Source organism: Oreochromis aureus, linkage group 22 (assembly GCF_013358895.1).
Source record: "Oreochromis aureus strain Israel breed Guangdong linkage group 22, ZZ_aureus, whole genome shotgun sequence".
Taxonomy (NCBI): domain Eukaryota; kingdom Metazoa; phylum Chordata; class Actinopteri; order Cichliformes; family Cichlidae; genus Oreochromis; species Oreochromis aureus.
In genome coordinates, this window is record NC_052962.1 from 29,797,464 (window position 1) to 29,811,531 (window position 14,068).

Genomic DNA, 14,068 nt, shown 5'->3' on the forward strand with positions numbered 1-14,068 from the left:
GATCACCGCGGACTTTCGCTACTCAGGTTAAACGTAATATATAAGTCACTTAGACAACCTAAAAAGGATATTGTTTGGCTTTTTTCAATGTTTTATTTGTTCGTGAGTAAATCGGTTTGGCTGAGATTAAAGATATTAGATTAGATTAGATAAAATAAAACTTTATTAATCCCCCAGGTGGTTTTCACACAGCTGAATAAACATCAAACAGAAAACTGATTAAACAGAAGTGTGAGATGGTCGAGAGTTTATGCCAGTGTCCTGTTATATTTTACATAGCAAGGAGCAGACGGCTGAGTTTATTAAACTCCACCGAGACAGCGGTGACGTTAATCAGAAGGCTAGACCGTCCAATTTCACAGCCGTTTACTTCCGGCCTACCCGACCTTCTGAGGACCCGGCCCACGTAGACCGCGAAGGGTCCTCAGGAGGATGCAGCCCATGAATTTGGACATGACCAAAGTCTCAGAGACAGCGCGCTTGTCACCCTGTAACCATGGCAACCATAACGCTGCCGCCTGGAACAGCAGAACATAGCTGTCAAACAAAACCCAAACAGTCCTGATCCGCCACAATATAAAACAGGAAAATACCACCGTGTAAACCATTTATTTCAACAAAGTAACTGTATTCTAAATACCACCTATTTAAACGGTAACTGTAACATGTACATGTATTCCGTTACTCCCCAACACTGGTTATGAACTAGGCTGTATCCCAATTCAGGGCTTGCAGCCTTGAAGGACGCGGCCTTTGCGTTCTACATGGGCTGTGTCCTCGAAGACTGGAAGTGTGAGGCTTGTGAAATGGGACAGTCTAGCCTCCGTCATGCTGCTCAGGTTGCCTAGGAACCATGATACTGACCGCTAGAAGCATTTCATACAACATTGTTTGACGAAATAAAGGAGAAAATCTTTTTGTTCATTTGTGTGTTTGTTTATGAGCTTTTTTTTGATTTGATAAGTATCTGAGGCTGAGACCACGGGACTGTAAAAGCATGATTATTGGGCTTAATTTCTTACCCAACTGTAGCTTTAAAATTAGATAGTAATTAACAATTAGCTAATGTTGTTCATGAGACTAAAGTCATCTCACTTTGGTAATGTAAATATATGGCCAATATTAAAGTTAGTATTATATTAATCATTATTAGTTATTACGGCAGTGAGCTTGAACTCTGTTTCAAATACTGTGCTTCAGTAAAGATTCAAGTTGCATTTATTTATATTTCCTATCATTTTATATCTTCAGTCAAAGACAAGTATCTTTAGTAGTGTATATATAGATGTATTATACATGACAGACAAATATTGTTCTTTTAATAGGTTGGTATTACTAAATTTGGCTCAATGCTTACATATATGTGTAAAAAGAAACTTGACAGGATTTGATAACTGTTTTTGGTACAATGAAGAGTCGACCGATATATATAATATTTCTTTGTTGGGTGAGAAAATCATGTCATAACACCTTATGTCATACAGAATAGATATCAGAGCCTTAAACAGGCTGACTTCTGCTAAATGGGTCAAACTGGGCAGAAAGTATACAAACACTTAACATCCTTATAGAATATGATGTAACACTGTAGATCAACTTACCTCAGAATATATAAAGCATATAAACATTTACAGCAATATGATGCCACAAACACAGCATACTACTAATCCAACATACGCAAAGCTTCATAGAACTGAAACAAACATGGACATTTATTTTTAGCTCCATTCTGCTGCTGATACATACTTTAGGTTTCTGAACATTAAACTTGTTACTGCCTTTCATAGTGTGTAACTTGAAGGCCCTGAGTACTTTCTCCCACACGGAAAACACTGGAATGCTAAAATTATATGAACATAATAATAATAATACATTTTATTTAAAAATAGCGCCTTTCAAAGCACCCAAGGACACTGTACAACGAATAAAAACACAAAAACTGGAAATATACACAGTAATAAGAATAACAGATAAAAGTTAAGAGCATACAGAGGTTTAAACATAAGCAATTTTAAACAGATGAGTTTTGAGGGTGGACTTAAAAAGAGGGAATGAACTAATATTTCTAAGGTCAGGGGGTAAGGAATTCCAAAGTCGAGGGGCAGAGCAACTAAAAGCCCTGCCCCCCCATTGTAATCAGACGAGCAGAAGGAACAGAGAGAGAAAGAGAAGATGAAGATCTGAGGCACCGGGATGGGAGGTTCATCTGTACTAAATCAGAGAGGTATGGTGGAGAGAGAGAATGAATAGCCTTAAATGTGTAAAGGATTATTTTAAAATGGATGCGAAATTTAACCGGGAGCCAGTGTAGCTGCTTCAGGATTGGGGAGATGTGGTGGGTAGAAGAAGTCCTAGTAATAATACGGGCAGCAGAGTTCTGGACACATTGGAGCTTGTTAATAGATTTTTGTGTAAGGCCAAATAATAATGAATTACAGTAATCAATCCGAGAGACAGAGGTGGGACCAAGTCATTGTTTTGCAAGTCTCCAGTAAGTCTCAAGTCTTTATCCTCAAGTCACAAGTCAAGTCTCAAGTAAAGTCAAGCAAGTCCGAGTCAAGTCGTAAGTCAAGACAGACAACTTTCAAGTCAAGTCCCAAGTCCGAAACTTTGAATTTCAAGTCCTTTCAAGTCTTTTTTTTAACCCTCTGGGGTCCCGGGTATAATTGGCCGTTCTTGACTACTTTTGATTTTAGCTCTATATTTCACCTTTAAAATATGTTTTTCTTGCCTTGTTTGGTATCATTATTTACAGCACAACCTCAAATATCTGAAATTTGAGTTATTTTTTTCATTTTGGTATACTATATTAGCACAGTTGATCTAAATTCAGACAAAAATTCAGAATCCGAGTAGAAAAAAAGTTATATTTTTTACATGTTTAAAGAATCATTTTCATAACTTGAAATGCAAATAGAAATTGTACATTTCTAAAAATTATGAACAAGTTTTGCAAACAACAAAGTTATATGGTACTATTTACCTAAAAATGCAGCCAAGGCCTCAGGCGTTTTTTATATAACCATTTAAATCTATTTACAGAACAATCAGGTGTGCTGCATCAAATAAGAAGGCACACAAATTATTTGTGCCAGTCCAAAAAATGTAGTTTGTGTTCAGTATAAGACGGAGGAGAACACCACAGGCCTAAACCCTGCAGGTCTGACAACTGGAGGTGCAACAGTCCAGTTTTCTATGTGGAGACAGCGTTTACATTGGAATCTGCCTTTGACAGCTTTTTTAGATCAAATATGAAATTCAGCAGTCTGACTGACACACAATACAAAACAATAACTACACAACAAACTAACTATAGCCTCCAAACACGCTAAACGTCACTAATGTCTCACATATGAAAACTCTCTCTCTCTTTCTTTCTTTCGCTCGCCCGCTTTCCGTCATGGGTGTCACTCCTAAAACTTCCCCTTCTCCCTAAACAACCAAATGTCACATGTTGCCTTATCATTTTTTTTGATTGGCTGACATGGTAAACTCTAACACCAATAGGGAAGGGGTGTTTTTCTTTTCTTTTTCACTGCAAGTGGGGAGCGTATGCTAGGCTGTCTGTAGAAAACGCCGTTTTTGTCTAGCATCCCTGTTGAGAATAACCTTTGCAAATAAACAACAGCTAATAATATAAGATCAAAGTATTTTATTTGATGTATTGACATAAATGACAGAAGAAAAAGGCCATGTATAGCAGGACTACTCAGTTACACACTAAGGTGGGCCAGATTTTCTAACCAAAAAAAAATTTTTCCCAGGCTCAGACATGCAAAAGTTAAACACGACCATACACTAATTGCAAATTAAACACAGTGATTTTGAATTGTGATGTGATGGTAAAATAAATATTTGTCAGTCTAAACTGGGTTAAATCTACAGGGTTAATGATGGGGAGGAGACGGAGAGAGACTGAGTACAGCTACAGAACCCACTTTCTGAAACGGACCCTGCTCACCATTCACCGACAATTCTGAGCTAACAAGTTGCATGTTATTCTTGGATGCGCTTGCAGGACCGGATTTAAAATAGCATGACAAACATATCATACCTGTTAAAGCCAAACAGTATCATCAACGTAGCCGAAGAACATTTGCTAATAAGATGAAGTTAGCTAAGTCAGCTGTCTCATCGTAGCAAAAAAAAAAAAAAAAAAAGCAATTTCAAATGTCGGACAAAGTTGGAAGTTGTTCCATCTCCGTCTGTGATTCTCTTCTTGCATGTTTTGCATATTGCATTTCGTTTTTGTTGACTACTTCGTAGTTTATGTACCGAAAGAAATTACTCTTGGGAGCATTTTTGGCTCGAGCGTTTTTGTTCTTGTTTTTTCAAATCTGGTTAATTTGATTGGCTGTGCTACAGCCCACGCTCACATACATACGGAGTGTGGTAAGAATGAATGAATGAATAAAGTGAATTAATGGTCCACACTTTTTATATAATATGTATGTTAAATTTTAGATTTGGGTAAAATATCAAGTCTTTTCAAGTAAACAGGTTCAAGTCCAATTCAAGTCCCAAGTCACTGGTGTAAAAGTCCAAGTCAAGTCACAAGTCTTACAACCTTTTTTCAAGTCAAGTCTAAAGTCATAAAATTAATGACTCGAGTCTGACTCGAGTCCAAGTCATGTGACTCGAGTCCACACCTCTGCCGAGAGATGACAAGATTATGGATGAGAATGGCAGTGGCATGAGGAGTGAGGAAAGGGCAGAGGTGATTGATGTTACGGAGTTGAAAATATGCTGCACGTGTGACATTATTGATATGTGAATTAAAGGATAATGTGCTATCGAGAATGACACCCAAGCTTTTCACAGAGGGAGAGATAGGGACCGATTTAATTATAGATAGTGAGAGAGAAATCGTTAATTCTGGATTTCGTTTAGTGCCGACCAGGAGAAGTTCTGATTTATTGCTGTTGAGTTTAAGGAAGTTGGAGGAGAACCAGGAATTGAGTTCAGCTAAGCAGAGGGTGAGGGAGGGTGGAGGAAGAGTAGAATCGGGTTTGGTAGAGAGGTAAAGCTAGGTGTCATCGGCATAGCAGTGGAACTGAATGTTATATTTACGAAAAATGTGTCAGAGTGGAAGAAGGTAAATGATGAAAAGGAGGGGCCCGAGGACAGATCCCTGGGGCACCCCAGTAGATAGAGGAGAAGGCTGAGAAGTGAAGGATTTTAACTGAATGAACTGAGTGCGGTCAGACAGGTATGATTTAAACCAGGCTAATGGAGTATGAGAGAGACCAATAGAAGCTAATTTGCTAAGAAGAATGGGATGAGAGATGGTGTCAAAGGCTGCACTCAGATCAAGGAGAATAAGTATGGAGAGGAGACCAGAATCAGCTGCCATAAGAAGATCGTTTGTTATTTTTATAAGAGCAGTTTCGGTGCTATGCAGAGGACGGAAACCAGACTGGAACTGTTCGTAAAGGTTATTATCAGTTAGGTGTAGATGGACTTGTGAAGCAACAATTTTTTCAAGAATTTTTGAAAGGAACGGTAGATTGGAGATAGGGCGAAAATTGTTAAGGTTGTTGGGATCTAGACCTGTTTTTTTCAGGATTGGGGTAATGGCGGCAACTTTGAAAGAAGCAGGAACAGTTCCAGTGGTGAGTGAAGAGTGAATAATAGCAGATATGAGGGGAAGGAGAGGGGGTAAACAGGCTTTGACAAGGACAGTGGGGATAGGATCAAGCTGGCAGGTAGAAGGCTTTGATTTGTGGATGAGATCAGCAATATCAGTTAAAGACGGAAGTTGAAAAACAGAGAGGAAGTGAGAAGGGGGTGGAATTAAGACAGAGGAGATACATTGGGCATTAGGGAACAAATCTAGGTGTAGAGAGTTGCAGAAGTTAGATGAATAGAGATGAGCGGGCAGAGAATCAGGTGGCCTGTTAAAGGAGTAGAATAAAAAGAATAGGGTCTTGGTGGAGTTCTCACTTGAACAGACAATGGTAGAATAATAGGCAGATTTGGTTTGACTGATACATTCCTGATAAAACAGAACATGGTTATTAAACATATCCTTATGAATAGTAAGGCCAGTTTTCTTATAAAGACGTTCAAGCCGTCGACCTTTAGCTTTCAATAGTCGGAGTTCAGGTGTGTACCAGGGTGCAGAGCGAGAAAAGAGTACAGTTCTGTTTTTTTGTGGAGCAAGAGAATTCAAAATACTACTGAGGCTATGATTATACTAAAATACTAGATCGTCTTGAATAGCCAAATTGTTAGGAGACAAGCAGCTAGAGAGAGCAGAAGGAAGGATATCAAGATTTATATTCTTGATATTCCGGAAAGAAATAATATGAGGATTGTTAATTATAGAGAAAGTCACGTGAACATTAAAGGAGAGAAGTAGATGATCCGAAATTAGCAGCTCGTCAGCTGTGCAGTTGGAGGGGGTAAGTCCAGAACAGCAGACTAGGTCCAAAGTATGGCCCTTAGTGTGGGTAGGGAAGTTTATGTATTGTTTAAGGCTGAAGCTATCAAAGCAGGATAAAAGGTCCTTGGTAAGAGGATGATCGCAGTTATCCACGTGGACGTTGAAGTCACCGAGCAATATTATATTAGGGGAAACAGTACCTAGGTTGGTCAGCAGATCAGCAAAGTCACTTATAAAAACAGAATTAAATTTTGGGGGGCGGTAAATGACAGCTATGACAGTTGGAGTGGGTCCTGAAAGTTGACAAACAACAGATTCAAAGGAGCTGTAGGTAGGGACGGACAGCGGCGAAACTTTCCAATTCTCATGATAAATTACCGCGAGGCCACCACCACGGCCGGACTCGCGAGGTTGGCAGGTGTAAACAAACCCCGGGGGGTGGAGTCGTTGAGTTATGAAAAGTCATTGGGCTGTTGCCATGTCTCAGTCAAGCAGAAAAAGTCAAACTTACGGTCTGTTAGGAGATCCTGGATGAGATGTCCTTTGTTCGTAAGCGAACGGATATTAAGCTGGCCGAAGTTGACGGAAGTACTGTCAGACTGGATGAGAGTGTTGGCCGACCTAGGCAGGTTAGCCAAAACATTGTGGTCAACGGACCTGCCGGGGTTCTGTTGAGAGCGACCAGAGGTGGACCAGAAGGACTGAATTGGCTTGGAATTATCCTGATGGTAATACCGACGGGAGCCCCGATGGACGTACTTTCGGCGAGGGAGGAAGGCAATGTCCGTGTGGAGATGAAGAGCAGCCAGCGGTGGGGCAGCCAGGGAGAAGCGGAGTCGGAGGAGCTCATCAGCTGTATACTGATGGAGCCCAGTACCCAGTCGGTAGATCGATGACATAAAGATCCAGACCCACACAGACAGTGCATAGATCCTGAGAGGCCACATCACGGACAGGAACAGCCGGACAGAGACAGAGACACCGGTGGGCTGCAGAGACAGGAACAGGACAGGAATCCGAGCGACAGAGATGGCGGTGAGTAGCGGCAGCAAGTCGCGCCAGCGTTCACTCAACCGGAAGCAGACTAATAAGACTGATTCAGGACAGACAATTAGTTATTTTAAACTTTTCTAGCAGTCCTTCACAAACAGGGAACAGTCTGTCTATTCTCTCCGTCTGTCAGCTGGTGCTGGCTCTTCCTCCCCCTCTTCCTCACACACTGCTGAGTTTGTCCTGGTGGATCATCAGGGGTGCAAAGCCTCACAGATGATGTGCAGCAGTGGGTCCCTCAGTCTGTTCTCACTCTGGACCAGGGCCCTAGACTAACTTATTGACATGGGCGCACCGGTACGCCTAACTTTAAAAATTTAGGCGTACCGGCACAAAAGTTAGGCGCACTCAAATTTTTCCACCGCATCGCTTAACACCGCAGTTTTACATGTGCACTTTCTTTGGGGGGGAAGTCCATACAGACAATATTCATTTCTAAATTATTAAATAACAAACCTGTGCTTAAAGTGCTTTGTCAATATTGTAGAAAATGTTAAACTTAATCATCATCTTGGCTCCTCTGACGACCTGTTTGCTGCTGCCTACTGCTGAAAGGCAGTGGGGAGAGGGGACAGTTGGGCCATGCATTTATTGCAGCATATAATGTGTTTTCTGGATACACTGCTGTTTTTTCAGCATTCAAAGATTGATGGCACCGTGTCAGAGCTGGCTATGAATTTCAGATGGATCAGTCCTTAACACAAAAGTTATCAATAGTTCTTTTCATCTTTTCTTATTACCCACAACTACATCCACTTCTGTCAGGCCTAGGCTGCTCACTAGGGCTGGGTATCATCACTGATTTCTATAATCCATTCGATTCCGGTTCTCAAAGTCCTGATTCGATTCAATTTAGCCTCAGACAGTCAGAAATATTATAATTCTGATCATTTATCAGTACTGATACACATGAGACTTCATCAGAATTGTGAACATCACAGCAGATGCCTTTGTGTCAAAGTAACTGAGAATAAAACACAGAAAAACATGAAGGAGATTTTCCTGGTCTGGCGTTTTATATATAGTCTGTTAGGAATTTCCTAACAGACTAGCAACTAGACAGTATCCAATTTACACTTCGAACTCTTCCTTTGTGGTCGTGTGTTTATAAATGTTTACCTCCATACTGTTTGTTCTCTTTTCATTGCGTGATGCTTCCTTTCTCTTTGTTTGTCCCCTCTCAGCTATTTAAAGATCAGAACATGAATGTGGTGAAGAGAAGGGGGCTAAAAACAGATCTAAGTGGTCATCATCAGACAAACACTAACTTTAAAAAGTGATTTCAACTCAACATTGTTTCTGTTTGTCTTTTATACACACCAACAGTGTAGAGGAGGTTTAGTCACTGTGTGGCTTCAGTGGACGTTTGCAACTAAGAAAACTACAGATGGAAAAAAAATGACATCAGTTTTCTGTGGTAGAAACGTGACACATTTGCTTCAGTTTAGTAAAGATCTTCCCTCAATGAAAAGGAAACGATGATTAAACTTAATCAATGAAATGGATCAAAATATAATCTCAGCATTAAAACAAAGAAAATAATGATTTGGTTTTATCTACAATTAAGAAAAAATAAGAGTTAAATATTAGTGCTGTCAAAATTAATGCGTTAACGCAAATTAATCCATGATGGCGGTTAACGCAACTGATGCATCTGGAGTGTGTCTGGAGTGGAGAATGACTCAAAATCCCTGAAATATTTCTGTCAACACATTTCGGGCAGTTTGTCCAAGTAGAGTTACTTTCGCACATGCGCAAATGGGCAGTTGATCTGGTAGTGACGGGCAGCTGAGCCAATCAACTCAATATGGAAGATGATAAACGCACAAGACAGAACAGTCGACCGACATAAAGTATTATGCATATTGTGCAAGAAGGAATTTTATTTTTCCACCGAAGCACTTCCAGCTTAAAATATCACATTGACGCAAAGCATATGTTAGTCGGGATTGTTGCTAGGACTTTGGCTAACGCGTCACCCGTCTTGCGACAAACCACTCACGGAGCATCGGGGACAGAGTAAGTCTACTTCAGACATATTGACTGACACAATTGCCAAGTGGATTGCAACAAACTGCAGACCTATTAATATTGTTGAGAACACGCGCTTTACATAGGTTTGATTCCTTGTTTCAAGGACCTGAAGTGCCTTCCCAAGAGTGACAGAGAGAGAGGATAAATGTTTACAGAGTTTTTTGTTAACATCAATGTTCAAGATGTTCAATAAACATGTTAAGTGCGAATATTTTCCCTTTTTTCTCGAGTCTGCTTGCTCATGCAAAATGAAATGCGATTAATATTGATTAAAGATTAATGATATTTAATCGTGATTAATCAAAATTAGTCCACCGTAACCCCATAATGAATCTGATTAAACATTTTAATTGTTTGACAGCACTAATATATATATTATATTAGTGTAGACTTACGTATTAGTCTCTAGGTTTTTAAAAAAGTTGTATTTCACAGGAGAGAACCTGTGCTAAAAGATTGACAAAACCTATTCAAATTCTCTTTGAATGTAAGCATACATGCTTTGTGTTTATTCTGCATTTACTTCACAATTTTGCATAAATGTCAGTTACAAGCTTAAATATAAAGTTTAAAAAAATGTAATGCAACCAGGCTATTGATCAACTAATTGCAATAAATGAGATTACAGAAAATTGTGCGATTAATTTGTTAATTAATTAGTTAATTTTTATCGTTATAGTTTATAGTTAATCTATTGACAACACTAAATAGAGTTAAATAACTGACAAAAAGAAAAAATATTGACCGACAAGTTGCTGGCTCCACTTTATATCATACAAAAAAAGACAATTTTAGTAGTTCAAGTAGGCTTATTAAAATCACACAGAGAAAAAGAAAATTGCTTCCTTGTTAAATTTCATGACACATGTCTTCGACTGATTGATCAGGTGGTTCTTGTCCACCACCTGCTTTCTTCTGGCCTGTACTTTCTTTTATTTTGTTGTTGTTATTTTGAGAGAGTTGTCTCTTCAAATAAAACACATTGGAAGGACATTCCTTTTCTGGCATCCTCTTCATATAGTGCCTTTTCCCCATCAGCTGTAAAAGGCTGAATGCAAGGGATCCTGACTATGCAACAAGTAGGATGTGACAAGATTTTACAGTGAGAGTTTGGAGAAGGTGACCAAACAAGACAGCATAAACAGATGTTCCAATTTGGACATATTATATAATGGTGAGAGTTGAGCAGGTTGTGTGGCCATTGTATTGTTGACTTAAAGCTGATAAGAAAGCCTCTAAAACATCCTGAACAGCAGGTAATGTGGTGAGAGACAAGATCAAGCTACAGGTAAGAGTTTAGAACTGCCTTCTTGCTTTCTGTTCAAATTAAAAGTGTACAATGTAAAGTTTACCTTGTTCTAATCCAGTCAGAATGACCTGTGATGTAAAAGCCATTTGTGGTCCTCTCATTTACTAAGATGGATCCAAACTCATAACAATCACATGAGTTAGATCATGCTGTTACTGTTGTTGGTTATGCTAGATGTTTTATAATATGAAAACATTTGCTTTGAAAAACTTTGTAGTTTTATTTAACTTAATAAAATTGTAATGATAGTCAGTGCAATGGCTTGTAAGGTAAAGAACCAAAAATTGGTTATAAAATGAATTAATGAAGAATGTTACAAAATTTAAATATTTTTGTCTTTAATTTATTATTTATATCTATTTAAACCGTTACATTTGTTTCCCATATTTTTGCTCCTGCTCCCTATGTTTTAATAATAATCTGATCACATTGTGTGGTGAATTAACCCTTTTCATTTGTACTATTTCACATGCCTGAGTTTATTTTATTACCACATTATCTTTGATATTTTCCTTAAATTAATCTGCTGCCTTTTTATGTTCCAACTCAATATTTTAACAGCAAATATTATGTTTGAGCCCCTCACAACCCTGAACTAGTTAAGTAGTTGAAAATTTGACGTATAGATATTTGAGCTTTATATCCTTTGATCAGTGTTGGTCAAATTTATGGAAAAGACCCCATTAATAAAGCATGTGATAACACCAAAGTGAAGAGAAAAACAGTCCAAACAACACCAGCTGTTTGCCGACTAATCTTTTCACACACATTTCCTCGAAACCTGAGGGCTCAGGAAATGATACTGTGAGCTTTTTGGCACCAACAGTGACGGCATGTATGTGCACAAAGTATTCCAGCTTTTGTCCTGGGATACCTCCTCAGTTATTTTTTGTATAGCACACAGAGCTGACTGTGAAGACATGTTACACACAGCATTAAAAATCCTAACCCTAACCCTCCTAACGAACCTTCCTGAAACCCAAAGAATACCTGAACTATAAAATCTTATCTTAATTTTTAAAAATTAAAGAAGGCCTAATTCAGAATATGCACATGGAAAAATCAGTCAATATTCAGAATATAATTTTAATATTAATTAACACAACGAAAAAGCTTATTTTTTTCTGCGATCAGGAGGCTAATATATGTATCATTTCTACAGGTCTCTTATTTGTAAAACCTGTTTACTGAGTTTCCTGTCCTAAATTTTTAATATTTATGATTTTATATACTTCTTTGCCATGTTTACTCTAAAGGTTCATGTTATAATGGCCTACTGCTCAGTTTCCAAACTACTGAATAGTGGAAGTAGATAACTGAGTTTTACTGTTAGGAAAAGCAAAAAGGAAAATTAAAAGAAATTAAATGTTCTCATCTTGATGAGCTCGAGATATTTTAAGTTATTGCAACCCATAGATGCATTTAATTTTGAGAGTGGAGTCTATTGTGTAGTAGTCATGAGAAAAGTAAAGGAGAAGAAAGTTGACATGGTTATAAAATCTGTGCAGGGAGGGGGGATTGAGTAAACAGGTAGGATAACAATACAACGGATGAACCACTGAATGACCCTGGAGCACTGCATTAAAAACAGACACAGTTGTGTAGTGAAAAAGCCTGAACAGACTCAGGAACACAGTTCATCCACAGAGGATATATATGTAGACACCATTGAGGATTGCATAAATGTGTTTCATCTAATATAATATATAATAATATATCATAATAGCATAATATTAAGACCCTCATGAGGCCTGAATCCAGGTATCCTGGCTGACATGTAAATCTCTATTGTTCCTTCTCCACAGCCTCCTGCAAAGCCATGGACTCTAGTGTGCCCCTCCTCCTTTTGCTGCTCATGTGCAGCTCAATCATGGTCGAAGCCCAACTCAAGGTGTATAATCTGCGAGCCAGCAATCTTCCCACCGTTATCCTGTTAACTACAGACGCCTATGTCACTGTGTCCTCTGGTTCTACTTCTCTGGGTAAAACATCTGTTCGGTACAATGACCCGAACCCCTGGTGGTACGAGGAATTCTCCTACTTCTATGCTGAGGAAAATGACATGCTGACTCTCGAGGTTTATGACGTAGACTTGCTCTTTGATGATCAGCTGGGAGTCTGCCAAAGGCAGCTCAAGGTGGGAACCTATCAGCATGACTGCTTCCTGACCAAAGGCGGGACTCTCCATTACACTTATACTCTTGGTTGAAACAATCAGTAGGCATGCAGAGATTTGTATGACGTCTGATGTCCACAGGCAGCCTTCATTTACCACAGCTTAACAATGTAGACTGTTAGAATAGATCTGCAATCCATTTTCAGGGTTTTGATCATGCTCACATTAACCAAAAAAATCAAACGTCTTAAAGCCTGTAAACTCTTTCTACTACACTTCAGTACTGCTGCTCTGTTTCACCAATCAAAATAAAGTTTATTGCAACAAAAAACAACGACTAAGTAAATATTCAGACAATGTTTGACATGTATGATTTAATAAAAGAAATTGTCCTTTATCAACGCAGTATCTAAAAACTTTGCACCGTAGTGGTTAAAACCTCATTCTAATAAGAGTGAAAAGCGCATTCAGTTATTAGGTTTATAGGGTTATTGAATTATGGTTAACGGTTGGTAGAATTTTTTTTAAAAAACATTATCTGCCAATTACATCTGCCACCCTTCTCCAAATCTGTGCCCCTACCTGGCCCCCCCAACAAAAATTTTCTAGACACGCCACTGGACGCGCTCTCTCTGCGACTGTGTGTTTCCTGGGTGAGAGAGCGCCTTTTTGTTGTTGTTGTTGTGCTAAGCTATGCCGAGCAGTTTGGTTAGCGGCGGTGTGTTTCTGTTGGAAAATAAACGGCTGTGCTCCCTGGCAACTCGGGGAAGCAAGACCAAACGACACATCTGTCTCCTCCTTGTTTGAGCTCGCCACAATATGTTTGGCTATACCCTCTATTTTTGGTAATTCCACGCCGGTGGAAACCCAAACAAAACACGCATTAAGAGGCCCTAATGCCCGTGTGTCAATCTCGCATCTCATAATGACGTGAAGAAATATTTTTTAAAATGATTTAATATGAAGGCAATAGGCAGAGTGTTACAGGCATAGCTCTAAAGAATGTAGCTTCATGGGGAGTGTAGTCCGTGCTGCAGGGAGAATGGACTACCATTATGTGTCTGTGAGCGACGGAGGGAGAAAAAGGAGAAAAGTACGAGTTGTCATTGAGCAGAAACGGGAGCTGGAAGCATGCAAATATAATAATAATCACTGCAGCCAAAAAGCATGCCTG

The 14,068-nt window shown here is 39.1% G+C and overlaps 1 protein-coding gene across 1 annotated transcript; it reads left to right on the forward strand.

The window, feature by feature from the left end:
* Positions 1-10,614: 10,614 nt before the first annotated feature.
* On the forward strand, positions 10,615-13,225 carry LOC116320988 (protein C2-DOMAIN ABA-RELATED 3-like). The gene is made up of 2 exons (XM_031740731.2): positions 10,615-10,757; positions 12,584-13,225. The coding sequence occupies exon 2, from the start codon at positions 12,598-12,600 to the stop codon at positions 12,985-12,987; it is 390 nt and encodes a 129-aa protein (XP_031596591.2). The 5' UTR covers positions 10,615-10,757; positions 12,584-12,597; the 3' UTR covers positions 12,988-13,225.
* The last annotated feature ends 843 nt before the right edge of the window (positions 13,226-14,068 follow it).